The sequence below is a fragment of the Lynx rufus genome, unplaced genomic scaffold, assembly GCF_022079265.1.
Source record: "Lynx rufus isolate CCGP_SWC_20201006 ecotype Redwood Valley unplaced genomic scaffold, mLynRuf1.p SCAF_2, whole genome shotgun sequence".
NCBI lineage: Eukaryota > Metazoa > Chordata > Mammalia > Carnivora > Felidae > Lynx > Lynx rufus.
In genome coordinates, this window is record NW_025814834.1 from 192,046,500 (window position 1) to 192,068,378 (window position 21,879).

Here is a 21,879-nt window from a genome sequence, read left to right on the forward strand (position 1 = left end):
TGTCTGCGCCGCGCGCCCGCCTCCGCCGCCCGTGGGTCCCGCGTGCCGCCGTCGGGCCCCGCCCCCTCCGCTCCCGACCAATGGGGGCTCGGGGCGGGGCCAAGGCCGCCGGACTGAAGCCAGGGGGAAGGGGCGGTGGGGCGTGGGTGGTGCAGCAGGTGGTGGTGACGCCGAGATGTCGTCCGCTGTTCGGTGGTGGGCGGGTCCGGCGAGGGGTCCCCTGTCCAGCTGCCGGGTGGTCGGGGTCGTGCTGGGCTCTCCTCCCAGCCGGCACCGTCGGGCGGGCGGGGGGCCTCGGCCTGGGGACACGAGGGTAGCGGGGCAGTCGGGAGAAATGAGGGCCCTGCGCTCCCGCAGGGCGTGTCCTCCAGCACTCTCGACCGGGCGGGATCCGGGGCCTGCGTCCCACCATTGGAGTGACCCCGCAGTCCCCGCCTTAGTGCGCGGAATGTCGCTCCACGCGACACGAAGAAAAGCCTCAGTAGGGTCTAGAGGTAGAGAGGCCCAGAGGTGCCAGTCGTGCCCGGAGAGTGAGACGCGTTCCTTTGCCATCAGCCGCCACCTCAGTTCCTCGCTGGCCACCCGGCTCCTTGCCCGCTGTCCCTTTGCACGCGCTATTGGAGGCTTCTTTCGCGACACCTGCTCAGTCTCTGCTCCCAGCGTTCGTGCCACCCACCTGGTTCCCGCGTGCTCCTGGCTAGCGCCCCAGGCGAGACCCCCCATTCCCCCATGTTCCGGCGACCGCACTGTCACCGCCAGCCCTCGCTGTGCGCCCTGGGGATCCCCCAGTGCCCGCCTCCCGCAGGAGGGAGCCGCGCATCCGCCTCCAACTGGGCCAGGGAGCTCTGGGGCCCTTCCAGAGCGCCCGGGAGCCGCCCTTTACGCGTCTTAATTGTTGCGGCTTTCAGAGGCTTGCAAGAGAAAGAAGACTCTACACGGAAACTCGTTATTGACTCAGCCCCTTTCTGCACACTCTGCTCCTCCTGGGCGCCCTCTCACTACATTGATTCATTTATGGCTAAGGCGGTGGTGAGCTGGGAGGAAGTGACACCTAGACTGAGCTCGGAAGGCTGGAAGGAATCGGCCTGGGATGACAGGAAAGGGCAGAGGGAGAGCTGGAGAGCAGTTTCCAGGCAGAGGAAACAGCTGGTGTCGAGGCCACAGGACTCCAGGGAGCATAATGCAGGTAACACTTAGCACTTACCATGTGCCAGGCAAGGTCTGTGTCACTTCTTGAATGCTTGCACATATAGAGTAGATGCCGTTTCAACCCCCTCTTTTAACAGATGAGGAAACTGAGGCACACGGAAGTTAAGGGACTTCCCCTGCAGGTGAGCTGTTCAGTGGAGCCTGGAAAGCCTGGGAAACAAATGGCCAGGGTGAGGGTGAGGCTTGAGTGGCTGGCAAGATACGGACCCAAAGGACCTTTCGGGGAGACTAGATGAGGGCTCCGGACAACAGATGGTTATGGTGGCCCCAGTGTGGACTCAATACGAAACTTCAGAAGAAACTAAGAAGTCCATCGAACTTTAAAAATTCCCATCATCACTTCAAACTTTAAAAAAAATCAAGACTTTTCTCTCACATTCTAAATCGAACCAATCATTTGTTGGTGCTTTAAGCCCATGCCTAGTCTGCCTTTTATCCAATGGGTAAATTTCCGCACTGCTTATAAGCCCCATAAGGATGTGGCAGCTTCAGCACTGAAAGTGCCCAAGGCAGAGTCCGCTGCAGAGGGGAACATGGATTGCAGGGCTGAAGATTAGAGTCAGGGCCCACAGATGGAGGCAAGTACAGTAATGGGGTGGGCAATGACCATGATCCTTTCTGGTGACGGGGTAGAGGGCAGAGGAGAAGCTGTTTAGCAGGCTGCATCCCCAGGGCTTGGTGAGTGCATACTGGGGCAGGGGCAGGGTCAAGGGGATATCCCTGTGTCAGGCTAGTTCAGGGTCTCTGAATCTCCTGTCCTCCTCACTGTCCTTCTCTGGCCAGCCCTCTGCACTCCCCTTTGAGTTCACACCACATCCTCCGGGTCCTCAGATCTAGCCTGGAGTCCTCAGGTAGTGTATCGTGCAGCACTGGGCTTCCAGCTAGACTGTAAGCAGCCCAGGGCTGGGCAGATTCTTGTAACAGAAATCACTGATCTCAATTAAGGGTGAGCAGAGATAGCTGTGTTCTTTAAACAACAGGCCTCAAATTCCCATCAACCTAAACATCAGGTTTCAGTCATTCCAAATGGCGTCTCCCTGAAATTCAGTTCAGCGGCAACCACTGTGGGCTGCTCTGTGCTCTGGCCTGAGCCAGAGATGAAGCCGACGGTTCCCTGCCTCCAAGGCCCCCCACAACAGGGGCGACAGTCTGATGAATATACAGTCTTAACGGGAGGCAGAAGGAAGGCTGTGCTCCCACCGAGGGCCCGGTAAAGTGCCTGGATGGGCAGAGGACAAGGAGCTGGGAAGTGGGGGTGGGGATGTGAGTGGAACCCTGGAACTCCGGCCCTGGAAGGGAACTGAGGTGGGGGGGAAGATTTCTTGAGAGATAGTGTCAAACAAGGGCTTTCCCAGCCGCCTGGTAATGCTGTGACCTTGGGCACGTTACTGAACCTCTCAGGCTGTTTCTCATCTGTGAATGGGGGTCACAGTAGCTGGCTTGTACACGGAGCACTTAGCACAGGCCTACCACAGTCAATAATGGTCAGCTGTTACTGCATCATTGAAAACCCCAGGGACTTGTGTAGCGCTACCCAGCAGACACCAAATTTGTATCACGTGTTTAGCACCTGTATCCCAGAACTGTAATTTTTTCTGGCACCCTTACATTCTCTACATGGCCTTGCATATGGGTGTTTGTTAAATGGAAATGCACTTTGTATAGATTCCACTACTAGGTGACCTTTGTTGTACAGGCTGAGAGAAATCGGAATTACTTGGTAAAAACAACAGCAAATGATCACAGTCCAGAATCTGAAAAGGATGGAGGTCAAGTGTTTTAAATATGCTTCCACTGCCAGGAGGCCTAGAGGGGATGTAAATTTGGGTGAAAACACTATCCTACACAGTTCTGGCAGCTTGAAGTTACTTAATTCCAGGGGGAACAGAGTAAGCACTTCCTTCAGAATCCATTAGGATGGATTGTTTTTAATCCAGGTATCTGGCCTCAAACAGCTTTGGCAAACACCTACGCATCTCACCAAATTCCTGATCACATGAGGAGTATGGCCTAATGGTCAGAAACACTGGCAGCCTGAGTTTGAACCCCTTACCTACCTCTTAAGTCTTCTTTACTTCTTAGCCTAATTCCTTCTGTTAGAATTAATATTTGGCTGTTCTAATTATTATAAAGCCAAATAGGGGCTAGAGGAAATAGGAATGCCAGACTTGAGTAGGGAATCAAGGATTTGATTCAAGGTCCATTTTTTGCCATTTATTAATTCTGTGATCTCAGGCAAATAACCCTCTTTCCCACCCCGGTGTCTCCATCTGCAAAAGAAAGGAGCTAGATTTGGTGACCAATTTGGCATCCACTTCTGAAATTCTGTCATTTAACCAGATATCTCAGCATACTGTGGGAAATCAGCCCCATCCTCTCAAACCCAGGATCTCTTGATTTCTACTACAGAAGTTTTCTTACATATTGCTATTTGTGTAATCACCTAAGTGGAGCAGATACCCTACAGATTTACATTAACAATAGTCTGATTATTTCTTTGTTGCTTTAAAATTAACAAGGATGAAATAAACAGGAAAAAAAAATCTGTTAATGAGCTCCTTAATTTATCCACCAAGATGTTCTGATCTGAATAATGCGTTTATCTAAAACACAATCATACCCAGAGTAACATGTTATATATAATAGTTGAGAAGAAAATCAGGAAATACAAATTTGTTACTGCAAGCAATTTTAATACAAAAGTGTGTCTTGTTTTTAAACAGTTCATTGGTAGAGCTTCAGTTTCTGCCTCAATTAAAACCAATTGAGATAATTACACAGCAACATGGTCGGAGCTGAAGAGGAACAGCAGCTAAAAAACGGGAGCCCCAGACAGCCCCTCTTCATGGTCACTTGGTCAGTTGACTTTATTACGCACAAAAAAAGACGGAAGCAAACGGGACTTGATAACAAGTGTGCTGGTGAACTCCTTTAAAGGACGAGCAAATGTTTGTCTTATGTCCACATTTTCAGAATAAGCTCGTGGAATTCATTCCTCAGTTTGTGGGAAGTTGATCGACCATTTAAATAAATAGGAAAAATGCAGATAAACAAATCTGTAATTCACAGTGCCACCAAGGAGTGTCCCCTTGCCAAGGGCCTGGGTCCTGGTGAGCACAGGAGTTATTGGTGGCTGGGTTGAATAGAAAGTTACAAACCAGGACTCTTAAAAACCCCAATGTTCTGACATCTTCGGAACAGTCACATTTACCCCTGAATTCTAGCAGCTATTGTCCTTTAAACACCCAGTACTGAAACAGGATTCAGAGTATTGCGATGAACTCCTTCTGCTGATCATGTGCAAACATTACCTAGAGGAGGTTCCCTCTCCTCAGCTAAAATCACACAGCATTAAAAACATTGGAAAAAGCAATTAGAAGTGCCCTCCCCTCAGTTCTTGCTAATTGAGGTGTCTGTGATTTACAAAAAAAGAGTTCCTTAAACACTGCAGGATTCTTATTATTTTTTTAATATAATTTATCTTGCTGAGACAGCAAGTCAAGTTTATAAAGAAGATGCATTTAGGAATAATCCTAAAAGATAAAGCAGGTTTACAACCCTGCACCGCGCAGAAACCCTATTTAGAGGCATTTTTTTTTTTTTTTTTTAATACACATTCTCATCTTGACCTTTTCACTTGTTTTTCTCAAATATTTCATTTCTGGGCCCCATCCATTACAGGGTTACCAGGAGGCGAATTTTATCTACATAAATATTCACATGAAAATAGTAACTTACAAAAAGAAAAAAAATAAGGCAGCTTCATAACACAATTATTCTTTTACACTTTTAACAATATAACTTCTCCTGTTCAGAATAAATATACACCCAATGTACGGAGCAGGCTTCAAAGTGGATAGAGGCTTGGGGGTGCTTGTACAGTGTTATCGCTTGGGACCCGGAGTCCTGGGGGAGGCAGTGGTGGTCTTCTTAGACATGGTCGGGATTTTGGAAGGCTTGTTTAGCCCTCTTCTGGAGCTGCCCTGGCCTCCTGCAGCGCTGCTCTCCGAAGTATCTGAACAAGCAGACTGCGTCTCTAAAAGGTCAAAGTCAGAGGCATCGCTTCCTCGCCGGCTACTGGCCCGACTCCCGGCCCGACTCCCGGCCCGACTCCCAGGGCGACTGGCTGATTTTTTAGGGTCTGGAATTTGAGAATAAAGCAGCAGACTTAATAGAGACAACATGGGGGGTGGTGAGGACAAGCGACCAGAGGCTAGGGCTCTGATGTAAATACCACCAGATATGCTGTGTGATGTTGGGCAGATCAGAGCCTTTCTGGACCCCATCTTTTCATCTACACAGCAGCCACTGAAACCTTTTCGGGCTTTGTGATTCTGCTTGAGAAGCTTGCCTCCTGAGGATTAGACAGCAGCTTCTCTCAGCACAGTGACCTCCTGTGCCCCCAAAGTAGTGCCGAGTGGGGCTGCTCAGTCACCTGGGCATAGAGGAGAGCCTGCTAGCAGGGGTGGGGGATCGGGCAGGCAAACAGAAAGCCAGAAATGAGGCCAATTCCTGGACTCGCATGGGGAATATCAACAGGTGAACAGATGTGATCTTTCCCTGATGTTCTCTGCTTGCCAGTGGCTATAATAAATGCAGAATGTTGGAAAAATTACTAGCCAACTGCCAGCCCCAACACTGGGTGGCCTTATGAGGAAAAGCCCACTTCAGGAGGTCCCTCCTGCCTTTTAGATTCTCTCAAATACAGTCATTTCTGGTCAAGAACAGGGGCCTGGCTTTAGCTGTGGACACATCTGCTCTCAGAAGGCATGGCTGTAGGCAGCTACAGTGGCAGGAGGGAAAGGAAAGAGCAGCAGAAAATCTGCAGGTCTCTCTTTGGACATCACATCTGTGTGCTGCTCTGATTATCTGCTTTCCTTGGGGAGCAGTGAAGCACCACCCAGAGGCTGCTGTCCCCCAGTTCTAAGCCTGGCCACTCCCCTTCCCCTTTCACCCCAGTGCACATGGATGGGGGCAGGCACTTACCTGCCCGATTCGTTCTGGCACCTGTGGAGGCTGGGGAAGAACTATTGCTGGTATCACCAGCGAGGGATGTGCGGCTAGAGTGAAGGGCTGGGGTTGGTCGTTTCAGCTTGCTCCCTGTTGATGGAATAACCTTAAAAAAAAATTTTTTTAACAAGTTCTATTTACTAGGTGAAATTTTTGAAATTCAATCTGAAAAGGTCTATTTAAGCCTCCTTACACCTAACTGATTGAAAAGCAAATTAAAAGTCCAGGAAAACAAAGATTTTTGAAAGTATCCTAGGTCATATAGTTTGAGGATTCCACCCCAGAAAAGGTCTTATGTTCCAATTCAAAATTTCATAATGTCTTCTATATTTCCACTAGAAAGTTCCTGACAAATTTCCACCAGAAATGGCCAAAAAAAATCCAAATAATCCTGAGTGTCGAAGTGTTGGGGCTAGAAATTTCAAATATGCGTTCTAGGGGCGCCTGGGTGGCGCAGTCGGTTGAGCGTCCGACTTCAGCCAGGTCACGATCTCGCGGTCTGTGAGTTCGAGCCCCGCGTCGGGCTCTGGGCTGATGGCTCAGAGCCTGGAGCCTGTTTCCGACTCTGTGTCTCCCTCTCTCTCTGCCCCTCCCCTGTTCATGCTCTGTCTCTCTCTGTCCCAAAAATAAATAAAAAACGTTGGAAAAAAAAAAATATGCGTTCTAGCTCTAAATATTTCATATGGAGATGCCAATATCACTCCAACCTCTCTCACTGGATGGGTGCAGGAACTTCAGTCAAACCAAGATCTTTCAGTCCATTTCCCTCACTGGAAAAACTGCAGATAAGCACACTCTTTTTCAATCCACTGAGCCACCATGGTCTCCTCACTGTTCCTCCCACCCTGTTTCTGTGTGGCTCACTCCCTTGTTTCTTTTGGGCGGATTGGCTGAATGACCCATCAGAGAGGTCTTGCCTCACTACTAGAGTGACACTCTAACTTTCTATTTTCTTCCCCTGCTTTATTTTCTGGCATATCACTCATTACCACCTGACATACGATAGATATCCTTGTTTGTGGTTTGTCTCGCCTGTATTAAAGTGTAAGCTCCATGAAAGCAGGGACTTTGTTCACTGTCACATCCTCAGCACCTAAAACAGTGTCTGGCACAGAAGAGGGGCTCAATAAAAACTTGCCAAATGAATAAATCATGTGTGGAAGCACTTCCTAATGGAAAAAGAGCTGGACAGATACACGTTATTACTACTGCTACCAGCAGGAGAAACATTTCCCATTTGAGTGTTTTGTTTTGTTTTTTTTTTAAGACAGTAGTAGACTTAATTTGGAAGTCCTCATTAAGAATTTTTAAGTCTGTTTTAAATATCACTCATACCATAACACTATTCTAATTTTTCTTTGAAATAAATTGTGTAAACTGTTTTCCAGGACCTTTAAGATGTTCATACAAATGGAAGAGTAAAGCAACCTGTTTTCACTGTGTTTCTCATATTTAATTTAGGGAAAAAAAGCAAAAGCGACAGAAAGTGATTAACGGTCAAGCGCAAACGCTCCTGGCCACACAGGAGGAGGAGCACCAGTTTCAGAAGCTACTGCTCGTGAGCATGCCGCTGGCGAGACCGCAGCCCTGGAGGCCCTGGGCTGGAGTCCACGTCGGGAAGCGGCCCGTAGAAAATACCCACAGGTAAGGAAAGATGAAACCTCGAAATGAGCAAAAGGTAAAACCTTAAGATGAAACAAAAAGGCTGATCTATTAGAATCCTGTGAGTATTTTGTACTTTATAAATACATTTAAAATTTTAGAACTTTTGAGACTTTCATGAAACTGGAGCCATTAAGGAAGAAGGAAAGCAAGATAAGCAGGTAGAGTCCTGGGGTTTTGGTGGCAGGAGGTCCCCAGATCATGTTCTAAACCAGACAGATTTCTGAACTGGAGCTTTAGCTCAGAGCGGATGAATCCCAAAGCAGCAGCCCATTCACAGGCACTGGCTTCTTACATCTCCCGCCTTCGCCTTCTGGGGCTGAAGCTTTGCATGACTGAAGGCAATGCTATCTTTTGAGGCACAAGGAACCAGTATTTCCCAGCAGGAGCTAGAATGCAAATTTTCCCGCTATCAGACAAGCCACTAGCCCATGTTTTGTTTCTGAAACACTGCTCTGCCACAAATGCTTTGGGCATTTTAATGACTGCACTCAAACATGCTTAACTGCCAGCATGTGTATTCAAATCAAGGCTTCAGACACCCAAGTGACTAGGCCACTAGTCACACATCCGCGTGACTTAAATTCAGAAGTTAAAATCTGAGCCTTGGAGCAGTGTTCGCTGATGCAGTGTTTGGCTGAAGAAGGCAGCACCCGCCCCTCACACCAGTTTGGCAGTATCAACCACCTGAGGACATGGCTCAGGGCAGGGGACGCCAGCCACTCTTCTGTTCTAGCAAAGATAGAACACTGCTGAACATGCACCGTAGTTGAATTTCAAGTGTTCATAACTCGTCTGTGTATCTGAGGTTTGGAGACTCCGAGAGGCCCGAGTTTTATGAATAATATCCATCAACAGATCACCAGGAATGACAACTGTTCATCACCCTGGAAAAACATCATTCTAAACACTGGCAGCAAGTTGTTAATCCAGTTTTAGGCATCTCTTGTTTATCTCCAATTTTGGTGAATCCGAGTTAGAAACCCCTGAAAAGCACTTGACTAGATGAATCGGCTGTGAGAGCAAGCACCACACAGATGGAAAAGAGCATGGACTTGTGTCAGGAAGAGGAGCCGATCCAGTTCTTGGCATTAGCGAGGGCCTCGTCGTGACCGTGTCCTTAGTCAGCAAAACCATACTCTACCTCGGGGCTGGGCAGCTGGAGGTCAGGATAATGGCTGTCCCTGACAGGGGTGCCAGCTTTACTGTTTACCAACCAGGGTTTGTCATAACAGCGAGGGAACTGAAGTGGAGTCTGCGAAACGGAAATCCAAAGGGAAGGATGGGAACAATTGAAAATGGAACAGAAAAGAAGCAAATTGGGAACACAAAAAATAAATAGAAGACACTGAATTTTAAAGAAACAGAAAACAAAACAAAACGTGCATCAGTTTAACAGGATAAAAGGGACCAGGCAGAAAGGCAACAGCATACTTCATAAGTAACCCATCAAAACAACCAAATTTATTCGCTGGCTTCAGCTGCACAGAGAGTGCCTGGATTTCCAAAATTAGTAATTCTGGATGGGAGATTATGTGGAAAGAAGTGTTTCTGACTTAACGATCTGAGTTCATATTTTAATAATGTCCTTCAAAGTAAGATCTTAAAGGTCCTGTTCTCTACTGGGGCCTGGAGAGGCTGGTCTAGGTAGAGCTTGGTCAGTATATCTTCATGTTCCTCTCCTGGCTGGAGGCGTTCAGAGGCTACACTTAACACCAAACTTCTGTAAATATGGGAACAGGGACAAAGGCCATAAGAGAGGTCAGTGTCAGTACATACCTTGGTACCACTGGCTGGGGTGGCTGGAGAAGACGGCATGGATGTACAGCTGTGGTTACTCTGACTAGCACTGGAGCTGGAGCGGGTGGGGGAGGCAGCCCGTGAAGATGGTTTGGACCTTCGACCCCGTGATCGGAAAGGGGTCATTCCCTGGGATGCCCCCTCAGGCAGGATGAATTTCTCTCTAAGTTCGATGTTAGTTCTACCTCGTGCTAAAAAGGAACAAACACACACATACAATGTCAGTTAATCTTAAAAAAAAAAAATGTGTCTTTGATGGTCATACAGCTGCTTGACCCCATGATAACAGCTATATAAGTTATAGATTTAGTACTATCTGTGGATTCTTTTAAAATAAATTCATGATTTGTCAGTCTGTCATGATTCTTACCCATAGCAATGAAGTAATAAGCCTCATTGGTTTGCCATGATAAAGAATTTTATATAAGAGATAGCATCTCATTCTGTGGTAATGATCTTGCCATGTCACTGTCCCCTGGGGTAAGCACACCGTAACGGGTCAAAGAAAGCAGATGCAGCAGTGCACAAACCTCTGACATTAGATCAAAACCCCTCTTTTCTCTCTCATAGTACATGTGTACTTTTTGCTCAGATTTTTGCAGGATAGTGGAGAAAAACAGATCATTGCAATCAACATTGTCCAGACTCTTATTTGAATTCAGTTGCTAACAATCCTCAGGGAAGCGGTCCAGGAACTCAGGATGGTAAAAAGACTGGGATAAAATCATTAAGAAGTAAACATGTGGGAGGAGAGAGAGAAAGATTGAGACCATGCACAAAACTTGCCAGTGAGAAATGTGAGATCAAAAACTGAAAGCGACAAGAAGCTTAAGGGACAATGGTGAGTGGCAGGAATGTCAGGTGGGAGGCGATCTGGAAACTGCTCTGAAGGCCAACAGGTGCTGTCCCATGGCTTTCTGGAGCTGTATAACCAGAACTTAAAATTTGGATTCGGTCAGAGGATTCCAAGGATGACCAATGTAAATGTTAAATGTGAAAGACACTGCTAATTTATTTATTTATTTATTTAAAAAAAAATTTTTTTTTTCAACGTTTATTTATTTTTGGGACAGAGAGAGACAGAGCATGAACGGGGGAGGGGCAGAGAGAGAGGGAGACACAGAATCGGAAACAGGCTCCAGGGTCTGAGCCATCAGCCCAGAGCCTGACGCGGGGCTCGAACTCACGGACCGCAAGATCGTGACCTGGCTGAAGTCGGACGCTTAACCGACTGTGCCACCCAGGCGCCCCGTCACTGCTAATTTAAAAGAAATAATTCCTCTGGAATATGTCCTTAGATTATTTCTCACCAAAAGGGTTTATCCTGTAATAACTTCCTCCCTCCTTCATCTATCCTAAACTGTTCACTTTTTAGAATACGCTAGATAGATCTGAACAACAGGACCTCTGGTGAAACTTGGGAAAAGAACTGTTATAAACAAAATGTTTGTCATTCTTTTCTAGTAAGATTTTTCACTCTGGCCAGGAACCATGGGTTTAGCAGATCTGAGGTACCTGTGCCCACCCCCCTCTTCTGCCCAAACCTGCAGGTCTTCAAGGGAACTGAGGAATTTTGGTACAATGAGATTTTAAATCAGGTTTCATGGGTGTCCAAGCAGCGTATTACCAAATTCCTAGATCAAATTCTTCTCAATATATTATGTTGACATAACATATCAAAGCGTCAGGTTAAAAGGGCCAATGTGGGTATCAAAACCTGAGTTACAATCTAGGCTCAGCTACCAACCAGGTCTTCCTGCCCTGGGCCTCAGTTTCCTCCGGCTGATCCCATTGTCTCGATGGCCTACGAACGCTGTTTCCTTCCTCCTCAGGCCCCAACAGCATGTGCCCCTCAAGGCTCATTCCTTGTCCCTGGGTTCTCTACTCATGCATTTTCTGGACTTCAGTGTTTTCCCCTGTGTCTACACTAAAGATTCTCCAAGAGAATTTCCTTCAGCACTAACATGGGAACTTCAGTAAGAGTTCTCATCACTAATAACTGTGGGTTCAGGACTTACATTTCTTTATTTTGTGTTTGCTGAAGTGCCCAGCGTAACAGTGGACACACAACAAAGGCACTAAGATAATAGTGATGAATAAAAATCATCACTTAGCTGAGGATTCACCCCAAAAGAAATGATTATGTCCCTGAGCTGTACAGAACTTCAGTCGTGTAATTTAAACCTAGTAAACATTTAACAGTTTACTTGTGCACTGGCTCCCCCAGACAAAAACAACAGAGTGATACAAGAGGAAGACTCCGAAGCAGGACCTCAGGTGAGCGCCACAGCATTACATTTAAAATGTAATGATATGATATCATGTTGCTCGTGCACTGCACAATTTACAGAATGTGATCACATGCAGTAGGGCACTTGACTGTCACCAGGGACCTGTTAGCATCCCTGTCACAGACAAAGGAACTGAAGCACTCACAAGGCTGAGGTCAAGGAGAGCTGTGGTAGGGCTGGGACTAGAAGCCACGTCTCCACCTGAGCTCTCTCCCCGCCCCACGCTCCTCACATCCTCATCTACACTAGCGGTTCTCCACTCGTCCCTTACCTCACTCAGGCTCCCGTCCCCACCACAGCACCTAAATCACTCTGCCAAGTTATTACTGATAGCTTTAAACTGTACAAAGGTTGAAATATACAGAAAAGTACAACGAGAATAAAAATTCCTTCATCTTACAACCTAAGGGACATCACTTACAATGATGGTGTGTCTTTATTCCTGTGCACAACTGTGTATGTGTACATATATAATTTAATACAAAAACATCAGGAGCATTCCTCCATGCTTGACAGGTCTTGCATAATTTCAACTAGCTGCATGGCCTTATTTCATCATATGGACATCAATTTATTTAACCAACCCTACTAGTTATATTTTTAATTTGCTTACAATTTCTTAAACATCATATACAATGTCGTGACAAACTACTCGTAAAAGGTTTTTGTGCATATCGATGATTTCCTTAGGATAAATTTCTGTTAAGTGCATTTTCTGGGGAGAAAGGATGCACACGAGATTTCTGATACTTCTCAATTGATCTCCCAAATTTTATACCAACATACACTCTCCAAAATAATGCAGGAGTATACTGAAATTACTTCCTTCTGGCTAATGCTGTTATTAACATGTGCACACATATACATGTACAGATAAAAATCTAATAATCTGACAAGTAAAAACACCTCTCTGCTGTTGTAATTTCCATGTGGGGGGATAACTGCTCTTGTCTTGAAATACTCTCTTCCCTTGGCTCCCAGGACACTCTCTCTCCTGCTTTTCCTCCTTCCCGCCCATTATCAAACACTGATGTCCCCTGCTTCTGTCTGTAGTCCTGTTCTCCCTCTTAGTTTTTGAACCCAGTGGCGATGAGCTCACCGACCTGACACCTCATTGCCATCATACAGTCGTGCCTGACTCCAAACGTGTCCCGTGAGCAGACCCTTTGCTGGATCACAGAATCAGATTTAAATTTATTTTGAGAGACAGAAGAGTGAGTGGGGTAGGAGCAGGGAGAGAGATCAGAGCCAGAAACCAGGGGGGTAGTGTAGGTCTCTCCTTCCTGATGGCAGTTTGGCCTCCTGATTCTATCCTCTAAAGCTCCTCAAATCCCCAGTGCATTCCCACACCCCCAAACCTCCTTACACTTATGTGGATCATGGGCTATCTCCTCCACCATGCACGGGATATAACAGGCTTCCAACTGGTCTCATTTCTCATCTCATCCCCTAGAACTGAATTTCTAAATAAAAACCTGATAACTCTAAATGGCCCAAAATCCTTTCATGGTCTTCCATTGTTTACAGCAGAATTTCCCAAACTAAGGTTTTCTGAGAGGGTTCCTACAAAAAGAGCTCAATAAACACCTTCCCCCTTTGGAAGAGCCTTAATGAGATTAGCATTTTGTGAGCTCTAGGGAGACCTACAGTAAAGAAACCTGCCTTAGCTTTAAGCCAGTGTTTTCCAAAAACACTTAACTGTAATTTTTTGAAGATCACATATTGGAGACCAGGGCCTGAAGGCAACCATTCTAGTTTTTCAACACCAAAGGGGCCACCATTTTCTAAGGGACTTAGGCTGGCCACATGATGTTGGCTAGAACAGGCTGGCCAGTCACAATTGAGTTCTTAGCTCCTGTTTAATGGATATGGAAGTTCAGTTTTACAAGATAAAAAGAGCTCTGTGGATGTGTGATGGTAGCACAACAGTGTGAATGTACTTAATGCTGCTGAACGCTTCAAAAATAGTTAAGATGGTAAATTTATGTTATGTATATTTTACAACAATAAAAAGAAAAGGAAAACAATCAGTTCTAAGCCAAATTGTCTTTTAAATCTTCATGAATGAAGTGTTCTAGATCTCCACTTATTTGGAGGAACTAATTTGTCTAGTGCTCAAAAACATATATAGTACCCTAAAAGTAGATCTGTTCTTAGGCAGGGCACTGTTTTCATCTCTAACCAAAACATCACGATCTCCTTTGCCATGGATGAATTCAGAAACTGAAACCTCCAATTTTGGCAGTGTTGGGAACCTACCTAGTTGAATATTTTCACTGTATGTTTGGCTAAAGCAATGTGCGGTTTGAGAGCTCTCTCACTTTATTTTTTTAAGTTTATTTTCAGAGAGAGAGGCAGAGAGAGACAGAGAGAGACAGAGAGAGAGAGAATCCCAAGCAGGCTCTGCGCTGTCAGCACAGAGCCCTAGGTGGGGCTCAAACTCATGACCAGGAGATCATGACCTGAGCTGAAATCAAGAGTTGATGCTTAATTGACTGAGCCACCCAGGTGCTCCTCTCTTACTTTTTGTTTTAAATTTATTTTGAGAGACAGAAGAGTGAGTGGGGTAGGAGCAGGGAGAGAGAGAATCTCAAGCAGACTCTGCACTGTCAGCCTGGAGCCTGACACAGGGCTCGAATCCACGAACTATGAAATCATGAGCACAAACCATAGTCACGCTCAACCGACTGAGCCACCCAGGCCGCCTCTCTCACTCACCTTTTTAAGCAGCTATGTAGCAGGAGGTAACAAATGACTGTGTGTGTTAGTATTATACTGTCATAAATTTTGTTCTATCCTCAGTCTAACATTCTCTATGGTCTAGACAGCCAAGGAAATGCAACACAAATGAATATAAAATCTACCCTAAGTGGTGCTTCTCGAAGCCACATGAATCTTCACAGAATCCTAGATAGCTTCAAGAACTCTCCTCTTTGTGATATTCACGCCCTCCCCAGTCACTTCTTACATCCACCACAGCCCATAAGTGTTCACCTCCTAGTGCAATTTTTTGATTAGAAATACTCATCCTGTCACTGGTAGAGTTATGATAACTAAGACTGCTGGGCAGTTCTGTACTCTGCAATCAGCCCAATCGAGATGATTACTGAGTGCTAGGAGGTCATTCCTGGAGAGGCATAGAGGAAAGCCTTACCTTGTTTTCTCCAAGGGATGCTGAAAAGGCTACTATTTTCCACAGAATACAGGTACTAGACGGCCCTCCCAAACTTTCTTGGGGTTCCAGTTTTTAGCTATTAATGTAAGGACAAAGCAAGCAGTGTTCCCCTTGGCCATCAGCATAAAGTTATTGTAAACAGAGCAAGTAAAGCAGGCAGCAAACAGGCAACCAGATTCCAAAATGTCACATGCAGTATCTCTTCTGTTTATTTGTTTAGTCCAATCACACAAGACCCCCCCCCAAAAAAACACGAACCAAACAAACAAAAAAAAAACCCCAAAATCTTACTAATAGGTTTAGAAAAAAAAATGTTGTCTTACTGAGTTATGGTTAAAATCCTATATATACATTGCTCCTGCTCCTGATGTAAAACCATGAAAGAGGACTTTTATATCAAGGAAATTAGTTTGCAACATAGTAACTTCTAAAACTGATTAAACACTTTCAAGTTTTTATCAGAATAGGTGCTTTTAAAATTAACTTTTTTTTAATTAATGAAAATTATTTTTGTTTACTGGAGTAATTGCAGAATGAGTTAAAATAAAAGAAGCTACTTATGGGCATATCTGAATTCATGTGAGAACTGCACCCTTTAGCTCTAAACACTTCAAAATAGGACTATAAATCACTTCCAAAGAAGTTATGTAACTGTACTGTAAACATTTCTACCAGGTTTATAAATATGCCTCACCAATTTAATTACACAGGCCGAACCAGCAATCCACACACACAAAGGGGAGGTGGTGGGTATGCCAGCCTCTGAGACACATGGCACCTTGATCAGGAGCACACACTTTAGAGCCAGACTGTCTTGGAACTGAATCCTGTTCTGCCATTTATTATTTGTCTGTCCTCAGGTAAGTTATTTAACTTTTCTGTGCTTTAGTTTCCTATTCTGTAAAATGGAGACAATATTGGTCTGCACCTCATAGCCGTGTAAATATGTTATCATCTGTAAACTGCTTATAACAGCGTGTGGCATCTAAAATGTTATGTAAGTATTTGTTAAATGTACAGAAACTCTGAACAAATTCCATGCGTACTGTTTCAACAGAAGGGTTCTATGCTCCATCAACTTATAACAGTTAGAAAAGCTAGGGCTTGGCTATTTCAAAGCATTCGTAAAGGCAGCAGATGCCACAGAGCCAAGAGGCACCACAGTTTAAGAAGCAAAGCCATTCTCAGTGGGCTGGGGTGTGGGTTAGGGGGACAAAGCTTAAAAGCCAACCTATGGGAGACTGACTGGAAATCGAAGAGCTGGAATCAGAGCGCTTTATTTTACTCCCAGGATGGTGAACTAGAATAAAAAAATAAACAAACACAAAGAAACAGAGACAGAGCAGGAAACGCAGAAACTGGTCAAGAAAGACAAACTGGCAGACAGTGGAGGAGCCTCCTGTATACCCACATGCAGCTTGGCCAGCAGGAAAAGGGAAAGGCCGAAGTTGAAGAGGGTTTAGCCACCGGAACCTGATCCCCTCTCCTCTGTTGCAGCCCTCACATGCCTGTAGCTGCAGCTGCCATCGTTCGCATGAAATTTCCCATCTTCTTTTGCCTTTGGGCTGGCATGCCCACCCTTTCAAGTTCAGCACCCCAGGGTCTTGCTTCAGTGATCACCTGTCTTAGAAGCATCTGCGCTGAGGGCTAGGTGTTCATTATCCCCTCTCCTAGCCATGGGAGATGCAGTCCTTCCCTGCATGGGAGGAGCCCAACACCCTCCCCGAGTTTCCGGCATAGGAATCAGGAGCACTAACCAGGAACTTCAGAGGCTTCATTAGGCTCCTTTCCAGGCTAGTGTTAATTTAACACCTCAAACCGAAACACTGGAAGATGCCAATAAATTCCTAATTCTTGTTACTGTATCTCAAAACCTGTCTCTCCTGACAGCATCCACCTCTCCTGCTTTCTCTTCTTGGTCTACTCAGGCACCCTCAAGTTCCAGTCTGTGCTGGTGGAGTGACATCTAGGTAGCTTTACAAAGTAAAACCCAAACAGACCCACTACCAACACTTTGTGTAAGCATGAAAGATAAAGATCAGCGGTGAGGGAGTACCTAATGTGTGATTTATGCTCAGGAAGGTTCCTTACCTCGGCAGGGATCATTTTTCACTAAAAATTCATCCAGGGCCATCCATCCTCCACCAACTCGGACCATCACTGTGCTGCGCAGGATGCGGACCAGCCGCAGCTGCTGAGAGTCTCCAAACTGCAGGACCAAGGGGACAGTGATGAGTGAGTGTGTCCTAGAGCAGGCCGAGGCCTTCTTCCCAGAGCAGACTGTATTCAGACATGACACATGACAGTTTGACAGTCTGCAGGAGAATTTTAACTATTTGGCATTTTTCACAAAAGAATTTAAAATACGGAACAGCTGAGATATCAAGGTAAAGACCAGTGTCTTTCTATTGGGATCAAGTTAGCTTTTGGTAGTCATGCCTCTACTGTGGGGCAGGGCAGAGGATGGACAAATGTTAGCTCACCTCAGTTTTAAACATTCTGCCCAAATTAAAACCCAGTAGTAAAATTCTTTGTTACGTTAGTTTGCTTTCATAAATGGTAGACATAAAGTATATGTCAACTTCTGAATACAGTGCGCTCAAAAGGTAAATGAAGAACAGCAAATACTATTTCAAGCCTTAAGGAAACCCTTGCAAAGCCATCATTATTACGAGCTTAGAAGGAAAACTGATTTTCCACACAAGGTTTTCAGAAATAAGCCCTCTATATTCTCTAATTGTGAATTTAGCAGAAAGTTTCTTCAGCTAAACAAATGATTATAGAATTTTACTAAAAAATTTAGTTGAAGAAAATAAAATTTTAATCTACCATGATTATATAGTATTCAACAATTTCAGAGATTAAGACAAGTATGACTTTCTGATATTTATTTTTTCCTTTTTCCTCACCTAACATCCCTATTTCTTAGCCCCGTTAACATATGGAGTTTCCTACTACATAATAAATTACCCTCTTCCTAAAATAAAGGCAACAAAAGAGAATCATGCGGAAATCCCAAAACAAAAATCAAACATCTGGTTGGAGAAATAGCATTCCTAAAATTATTTAATTCAAGGAGAATGCTGGGGTTGGGGTGGGGGCGGGGGAGTGAAAGGACTAATTAATTAGTTAATTTACATTTTTAAATTTATAAAGGAGAACCACAACTTTGAAACAAGGCATAAAAATTGAAAATGCCAGAAAGGATGTTTGAGAAAGGCACATAACCAACCTCCCTGAAAATTAATATATTTGCAGTAATTCTCTGTATTACTCTGCACTGGCTCAAGTGCACTGTTTATATAGGCAGCAAGGTGACTGAAAAGTATTACCCCCCTCCCCAATCCTTTACTTTGAAAATGACTCCATTTTCAAATGACTATATCTCTCATCTACAGTTGTTAAGATTTCATACAGAGTGACCACAGCAACAGCATGGTGTAATATAAAAAGCACTGAAATGGGTGCCCAGAGATGTGAGGGAATAAACGTCCTGTCCTGGGAAGGAAGCTGCCTCTTGGGCCTCTGAGGGTGCCTCCCTCATCAGCTGGCCCAGCAGAAGAAATGGGGAGGCACCGCAAGAGGAATGGAGAATCCCACCACAACCAAGAGCAGTGACGCCAGAGTCACTAGTCGGGGTTCTCTCTGGCTTGGTGAGGAGAGGGAGGAAGTAAGGAACTCACTACATCCTCCACAGTGAGTCAGGAAGGGACTCCAAGTATCCTCCAATAGTATCCTTCTATTACTGTGCCCTGTACTTTATCTGTCAGTGCTTAGAATTACTTCACTTGACTCATTCCTCTTTAGTCCTAATTTTTTTTTCTGAAGTGCTCTCTGAAAGATTCTAACTTGTTTCTGCTGAGCTGTAAGGAAAAGGGGGTTTGATCCAAGCCAGCAGCAAAAGTGGCTGGGGGAGTTGAGGCCAGAGTAGTAGAAGGGGCCATAGCAGCTCTAAAAATGGGGAGCTGTGCAAACCTGGCAAAGCTGGGCAGTGAGGCAGAGGCCCCAGAAATGTCTTGGGGTGACAGTAACTTGTTTCCTTCTCTTCACTGGAAAATCCCTTACAGTGACCTGGGTTCTTGCAGTGGCTCTGACACTAGCTGTGTGACTATCAGCATGGGATCCTTTGGGTCTCAGGTGCCTCATGCACAAAATGAACTCCAGGACTCTGTTTCCAATATTGGAGCTAACTCATCTGACCCTTACTGTCAGTGGAGCAGTAGAGGAGGAGGTCACTGCCACTTCAAGGACCCGCCGGCTGTGTGTGCAGGTTATTAGCAAACAGGTACAACTTTTAGGTATGCTTGGCACTTTCATGCAATGACATTTTAAACCCAGTTTCTTTCTATCCTCTGTTCTTCCCACTGGCCCAGAATGTTACTGGAGTGAATGACTGTTGCAATACCTAGAACCTAATATTGACTGAAGGCCTCAAATAAACTCTTAGTGGTTCTGATTTCATATCACAAGACAGACTTTACCCATGCAACTTCCTTCCATTTGAAGGCACAGGACCCCAGAGCCCTCAAAAGATCTGTATGGTTAGAATTACCAAGCGGAGTCAAAAGCATTTAATCTTTTCTTGCAAGTCTAATTTGATCCCTGAGATTTTGGCTGGCTGGACATAATCAGCACACTTGAGGCTATGGCCAATCATGACTGCTACACTATAGTTCTCAGGCACCTTATAGTTATAAAACATGTAAATACAAGTAAATATTAATAAGGTCTTTAAATAGATGCAGTACTTAAGTACCCCAAGACTTTTTTGATTTATTGTACATTATAAAATTTGTGTTAACTGTCAAAAGACTGGTATAAATCAGAACTGTGCTGTTTGGTATTCTGATTTCCAAAACAGAAGTATAAGACCAGGTTGCTTTTAGAAACACGTTGGATTGATACCACAGCTTCAAATGCCCCTGAATCACATTACTTCAAACTCAGTCCAGCATAATACCATTTTTAGCCAATCTAATTTTAAATGGAAAAGTTCATCTCCTTTAAAAAATAACGTACTTCTATCCTGCTGCTAAGACAGCTTTACAATATCAGCCCTGTTAGCAGTTTCTCCACTTGGTAAGACAACCAGATGTGACCCAGGCATGCTTCAGATTATGTCCTCTCCCCACAGCAAAGAACAGGCAGCACGAGCTACACAGACCATTTCCACCGAGGAGAATGTTGCAAGGCACACTGTACCTGATTGCCGAGGAAGAACTATAGACAAAAGAGTAAAGGATGGAGGAAATGGAAGAAAAAAAAAAAAACAGAGAACATTTTGTCAAATTAACACTAAGGAACAAAAATCATGCAATCACGTTACCAGTCTTCAAACATATTCTTCGAGAGCTCCTGCCACAGGGGCGTGGTTTTACAAATTAATTAAGACCTAACTTTTCCACTCTATTGCTCTTGTTAATTCATGTCTCTCAAAGGCATTAAAAAAACAACAAGAAAATAAAAAGCAATAAGCAAGCACAAGATTGCTTAAAGTTTTATTAACTAGATGCCCTGGACTGGATCCAAGGCACAATCACCTAACACTCGCCAGCTAAAGAGCAGCCCAGGGTGGTTTTGGTGTACTTGGAAGACACTTTAACGTACTGATGGAACCTAGATTCCCTGTTTCTAACTCAGTACAAAAAGCTGTACAATCTGAACCCTCTTTACCAATCCTAGATTTTCCTTAGGACTTCAGAGAATCCAGATAAGCTGCTGAGTATATTTAGAAGTGCTGTTTCAGATCCCTCCTATGCCCCAAGCCAGGTCCCAAAAGAAGCTAGAACACAGCATCATTCATGGTCAATTATGTCCACACTCAGCACAGCCTTCCAGGGAAGACTACTGAGGCTGGCATCCCCTTAGTGCATCAGCTCAGAGCAGACAGAGCATCCTTTGGGACCTTGACAGAGTTCCTCCAGCCCCTTCTGAGCTCGGGAGCCACTCAGGCTCACAATGCTCAGCACTTTGGGGTAATCCGTCAGTCTTCAGGTAATTGTTGCCTTATCTTATGGAACAAGTGTCTCCATTTCCCTAAAGGCTTTGGTCAGCAAAAGAGAGAACTTCGATATGTCTCCTATACTAGAACTCAAGTACAAGCCTCTGTTAGCTAAATATGACGGTATTTTTCAGATGGGACTATGTAGGGCACTAAGCTTAGCCCAGCAGGACACCTGACCTCTAGAACCTACAGAGAGTGACCACATCTTAAGTCCTACTGGCTCTGGTCCTCCAAGCGTTGGTAGAGGGAAGGTGGGACCATCTGGTCAGCTGTGTGCCAGGTTACTTTCACCTGGAAGGACCATATAGGAGGAACAACTACCACAAAGGACTAGTTTTCTCTTCCTTACCCGATATTTATTCTCTCCAATCTGCTCCACCTGAAACCTTTTTGCACATTTGCACTGAGCCACTTGTCTTGTGACCTATTGGTTGTGAACAACAAAAAAAGAAAAGTGTGAGGGGTAAAACAAGACTTCCTCTTTAGAGAAACAAAGATTTTTACATGTAAACAGAAAGCTATTTGTTATGTCTCTTTTAGATATTTTAGATTTTTGATACATGCATTTATCCTTTATTCCAAGTTAATACATGTCACACATTTGTTGGTCATACATTTGTTTCCAAGTTCCTTCAGAAAAATGTGCTAATATGCATGCATCAAAATCAAACCAAGTACAGCAAACTATGAACTGTTTTAAATTTAAACCTAGGAGCCTCAGAGTCCCC

General features: G+C 44.7%; 1 protein-coding gene across 14 annotated transcripts in view; it reads right to left on the reverse strand.

Annotated features, from left to right (window-relative positions):
- Positions 1-3,881: 3,881 nt before the first annotated feature.
- MACF1 (microtubule actin crosslinking factor 1) overlaps positions 3,882-21,879 on the reverse strand; it is a 231,296-nt gene continuing 213,298 nt past the window's right edge. For 7 of the 14 annotated variants that reach the window (XM_047084219.1, XM_047084220.1, XM_047084212.1 and 4 more), the window contains 7 exons: positions 21,501-21,575; positions 20,350-20,367; positions 17,239-17,356; positions 9,661-9,872; positions 9,026-9,136; positions 6,196-6,325; positions 3,882-5,350 (listed from right to left, as the gene is read on the reverse strand). In XM_047084219.1, the coding sequence (XP_046940175.1) occupies positions 5,094-5,350; positions 6,196-6,325; positions 9,026-9,136; positions 9,661-9,872; positions 17,239-17,356; positions 20,350-20,367; positions 21,501-21,575 (921 nt within the window). In that variant the 3' untranslated portion in view covers positions 3,882-5,093. The remainder of the gene's footprint in view (positions 5,351-6,195; positions 6,326-9,025; positions 9,137-9,660; positions 9,873-17,238; positions 17,357-20,349; positions 20,368-21,500; positions 21,576-21,879) is intronic. The other 7 variants (XM_047084218.1, XM_047084223.1, XM_047084222.1 and 4 more) reach the window with 3 other exon arrangements.